This window comes from Gymnoscopelus microlampas, assembly GCF_963454915.1.
Source record: "Gymnoscopelus microlampas genome assembly, chromosome: 13".
NCBI classification, from domain to species: domain Eukaryota; kingdom Metazoa; phylum Chordata; class Actinopteri; order Myctophiformes; family Myctophidae; genus Gymnoscopelus; species Gymnoscopelus microlampas.
In genome coordinates, this window is record NC_139950.1 from 9,407,405 (window position 1) to 9,411,846 (window position 4,442).

General features: G+C 38.2%; 1 protein-coding gene across 2 annotated transcripts in view; it reads right to left on the reverse strand.

Annotated features, from left to right (window-relative positions):
* pax2a (paired box 2a) overlaps positions 1-4,082 on the reverse strand; it is a gene marked incomplete at both ends in the record, with an annotated part of 40,737 nt that extends 36,655 nt beyond the window's left edge. The window contains 3 exons of one of the 2 annotated variants that reach the window (XM_084076479.1): positions 220-417; positions 1,929-2,094; positions 4,034-4,082. In XM_084076479.1, coding sequence (XP_083932605.1) covers positions 220-417; positions 1,929-2,094; positions 4,034-4,076 — 407 coding nt within the window. The remainder of the gene's footprint in view (positions 1-219; positions 418-1,928; positions 2,095-4,033) is intronic. The other variant, XM_084076478.1, reaches the window with a different exon arrangement.
* Positions 4,083-4,442: the final 360 nt, after the last annotated feature.

Genomic DNA, 4,442 nt, shown 5'->3' on the forward strand with positions numbered 1-4,442 from the left:
ATATACATTCGTGAAATTCTTTGGAAAAATCATTGATTTATTTTTTAATTCATGAAAAATGTTGCTTTTTTTATTTGTATTTATATATTTATGTTATGTTTTGACATTTACTCGTGACCCATAAAAATGTGTCCACGACCCAAACATGGGTCCCGACCCACTGTTTGGGAAACATAGAGGGATAATCACAAGGCAGTAAAATGTGAAGTTCAACCTTACCTGTTGATGGAGGACACGCTGGGGACCGTGTCGTTGTCACAGACGCCCTCGGCCAACAGTCGGTCCCGGATCTCCCACGCGAACATGGTGGGATTCTGGCGCTTATAATCTGCAATTTTATCCACTACTTTCGGAGTCGCAACCTTTGGTTTGGAGCCACCAATAACTCCGGGTTTAATACTGCCAGTTTCATAGTACCTGTGTGTTAAGGACAGAGTGAGACACATGGCTTTGAATGGTCACATGTATTGATTGATTGATTGGTTGATTGACTGACTGACTGACTGACTGATTGATTGATTGATTGATTGATTGATTGATTGAATACTTTATTAACCATTTAATAACGTTAAACGTCCAACTAACATTCATTCATACAGCTCCAGTTGTCTCGGCCAATTAACTATAGTTTACAAATCGTGATTTAAAAATTATCATTTAGCCGACGGGAGAACAAAACTTCTTTGGCACCATTTGAGCTTTAGTATATAGGTCTATCTTGATTTGAAAAACTCCGTGCAGAAAAAATAAGACAATTCCCTAATAATAATAATATCACTTTATTGTAGGTTTATATATGTTCGTGGGCATATTGGTGGCTCCAAACCAAAGGTTGCGACTCCGAAAGTAGTGGATAAAAATAGGAATTTGTCTCTATAACAGTGTATTTAGAATTACAGTGGCTGTTTGCAGTGAGGACAAAAAAAACACAGTTTAATTGGCAGCATAACGTCTGACCTTATTTATTTGTCATTCCTCATGTACTTATTAGCATGCATGGCATGCCACCACGGCCTATTGGTGTAAATGTTTATGTCAAAACATTCGATGTGTATGAAATAATTTACCTCTGAAATCCCTTTTGATAGCTGAAAGATATTTCAACACATTATCTCCTGTGATATTTGTGCTTCTAAAATAAAATAAAATAAAATAAACCAGACATTATAGGCGAAATGAAATGCTATAATTGCACAGCTTTTTTTTTCTTGTTTTTTTTTTTTTTTTTGCAATCTTCTATAAATAGGGGGCAGCTGTGAGAGGGTGATCGATATATAAAAAAAATCTTGGACACAGAATTCCCGTATTCAAGCAAAAAAAATGACCGGCTTATAATATAACCGATGACTGGGGCTAAAATAGAGCTGGGGGTGCGCATATATGCCATATTAAGATTTATGTCTGACACATGGGATGGTGCTGTGTATATCAGTGGTTCTCAACCTGTGGGTCGGGACCCCCGGGGGGGGCATGATATTTTTGGGGGGGTTGACAGTAAAGTGACAATTTAAAAAAAAATGGAAAGAAAAAAGACGATTACTGCATCAAAAGTAACCAACACACTATACTGTAATAACTGGTCAAACATTGGCCAAAATTGTCAAATAACATGAGAAAGAGGCAAAAATAGATCTGCTATTAATGTGAAAACAGTAGATCTACAAGCTCACTAAACCTGCATCACAAGGTGTTGTGAGCTTGTAGATCTGCTATTTTCACAGTATTAATCTGTGGAACCGAGTCAAACTAAATGTAATGCCTCAACTCATTCCAGCTTATGATTATTTGTATTATTATTATTATTTTATTTATTTATTTTGGGGGGTGGGGGGGAGGGTCCTCAGTTCAAATATGATCATTTTGAGGGGGTCACGGCCTGAAGAGGTTGAGAACCACTGCCGTGTGTGTATTTACAACGATTCCCTTACCTGCCGAGGATCTTGCTGACGCAGCCGTGGCTGACCCGTAGTTGTCTGGAGATGTCACACGGCCGGACCCCTTGGTGGGCCAGCTCCACGATCCTCTGCCTCACCACGTCGGGCAGCGGCCGGCCGTTCACGAACACCCCGCCGAGCTGGTTCACACCGCCGTGCCCTACGTGGGACACAGCAGCCACGCAACACGGAAGACATAACATTACATACATACAGAAGTGTATACACGCGAGGAACAGCGCATTGCGAAGAGACACCATATAGTTGTACATTGTTGGAACAGTACCGTAGGCTACGCAACACACGCACACGCGCGCGCACACACACACACTGACACACACTCTGTGTGTGTGTGTGTGTGTGTGTGTGTGTTTGTGTGTGTGTGTGTGTGTGTGTGTGTGTGTGTGTGTGTGTGTGTGTGTGTGTGTGTGTGTGTGCCACACGTGTATGCACAATTTTATTATGCATCTTTCTTGCTCTCCTAAATAAATATAGGCTAAATTCATAATAATCAATTTCTCTATATTATTATAATTATTTTTATTTTATATATATTTTTTATTTGTATTATTTGCAATAATAATTATATTTATAATATTAGCTTTAGTATATTTATTATATTGTATGGATTACATGTATTACATGTATTACTTATTATTATCATTATGCTATTGGCCATACATTATTAAAAATGAGATCAAAAGCATAAACCCCAAGAGATCAATTCACTTAAAGATAGACTTGTTGTTGTTGTTTTATAGCAATTAAATAATAGCAATGAGAAACATTAGGCTTTGCCTAAACAACGTATAATTGTTTTTACTAGTTAGGCAATATTTTCCAAGAGCACCTCTTCCATTGCAGCCTAACACATGTCGCAGATATTATGTTTCACCCTGTTTAATTTTCCTTGCACGATTATAGTAAATAATTTAAAAAGAGCTTTGATAACTCATATTACACAAACGCGGATAGTGCGAATGAACAGGAATAAATAATTTACAGGCAGCCCGGGTACACTTCGCCCATATCGTATACACTAAAAAAATATACAAACAATTAGGCAATAGGGATTTTTTTCCCCAAGCTATTTTATAATGCAAGCTAGTTCCAATGCTTTATTCTTTCAACAAATTGTATTCATCTGTTTACCACAAAGGAGGATCATCAGTAACTTCAATTTCAAGGGTAATAAAAGGTTTGTATTCAAATGGAAGCTGTATTCAAATAGAACCATAAACCTAACACCTACTGTAAAGGCCTAATACTACAGTTCTAATGACAATAAGCTTTGAGTCAATAAACATGCAGCTTCAGCAGTTTGTGAGGGGAGGGGGACAAAATCTGTGATATTGAAAATAGTTCTTGGGCAAGCAAAATACCATATCATGAGTAAATTATAGGCCTACTATTAGCATTTGTACCAATATTTGTCAATACACAATTAATATAGAAATACCTTGGCGATATTATTTTATGAAACCTGCAATTATTATTATTATTATTATTATCCTATCCCCTTTGAAGCCCACGCCCCCAAGTAGGCTAGCGTGCATTTTTAAATGGACCCGACTTCCAAAACTTCTTGAATAATTTACGCTTCTCTCTTTCTTTAAAACTAAACAAAATATAAAACATGGACACATAGCCTATATAGCCTGCCAGTATTGTTCTGCCTAATCCCTGCATATCTTCAACAATAAGCTGGCCGACAGTGAGCTGTAATAATAGCACATAGACATAGGCTATATTGTAGTAGGCATTAGAAAGATGTTTCCCATAAATCTGCAATTTTTGCTGTCTAGGCAAATTACACTACTACTTCTCGTTTATGTTTTTGCATAGTAGCTTATTGTATATTATTGTTTGCCATCAAATGTTTCGATGAATTGAATACACGGGACTCCAACGGAAACAAGCCATAGTGCTTTCTTGGGTTTAATCCTTTTAGCATCCTTAGCATCCTTTTGTATAGAACTGTACTTTCTGTGCTTCTTTTTTTTTTTTTGCAAACTGTTAATAAAGCATTCGATCAATCAATCAATCAATCGCAATCCTGGGGGAGATTATTTGCCATGAAAAACTAATACTCTACTCACGGTGCATCGCCGAGAAGGGGTCCGCTTTGCAGTGAATATCCATGGGATAGCAAAGGAAGGAAAGGTAATCGACTGAGGTCGCCGTTTCGCCTTGGTGATGCAGCTTTAACTGCGTAAAAAAGAAACACTGATAATAGAAACGGGGGAGAAAAAACAGTCCGGCTGTTCAAGTGTCCGCAGGCTGCTGTGTGTCGCGGGAGAATAACTTCTTCTTGGGGGAAAAGGCGAAGTTTTCCCTCCCCTTCGCAACTCTGTTGGTTCAGTGCAAAGTCTCTCTAAGCAGAAACACTGTACAGGTACAGTCAGATCATGACCCCCGTTTGTACCGAGCGCACCAGTCGCTGCAACATTCAGCTATAGAACCGTTTAGAACCATTAGAACCGGGTCACTCTATTTTGTCTTTAAACG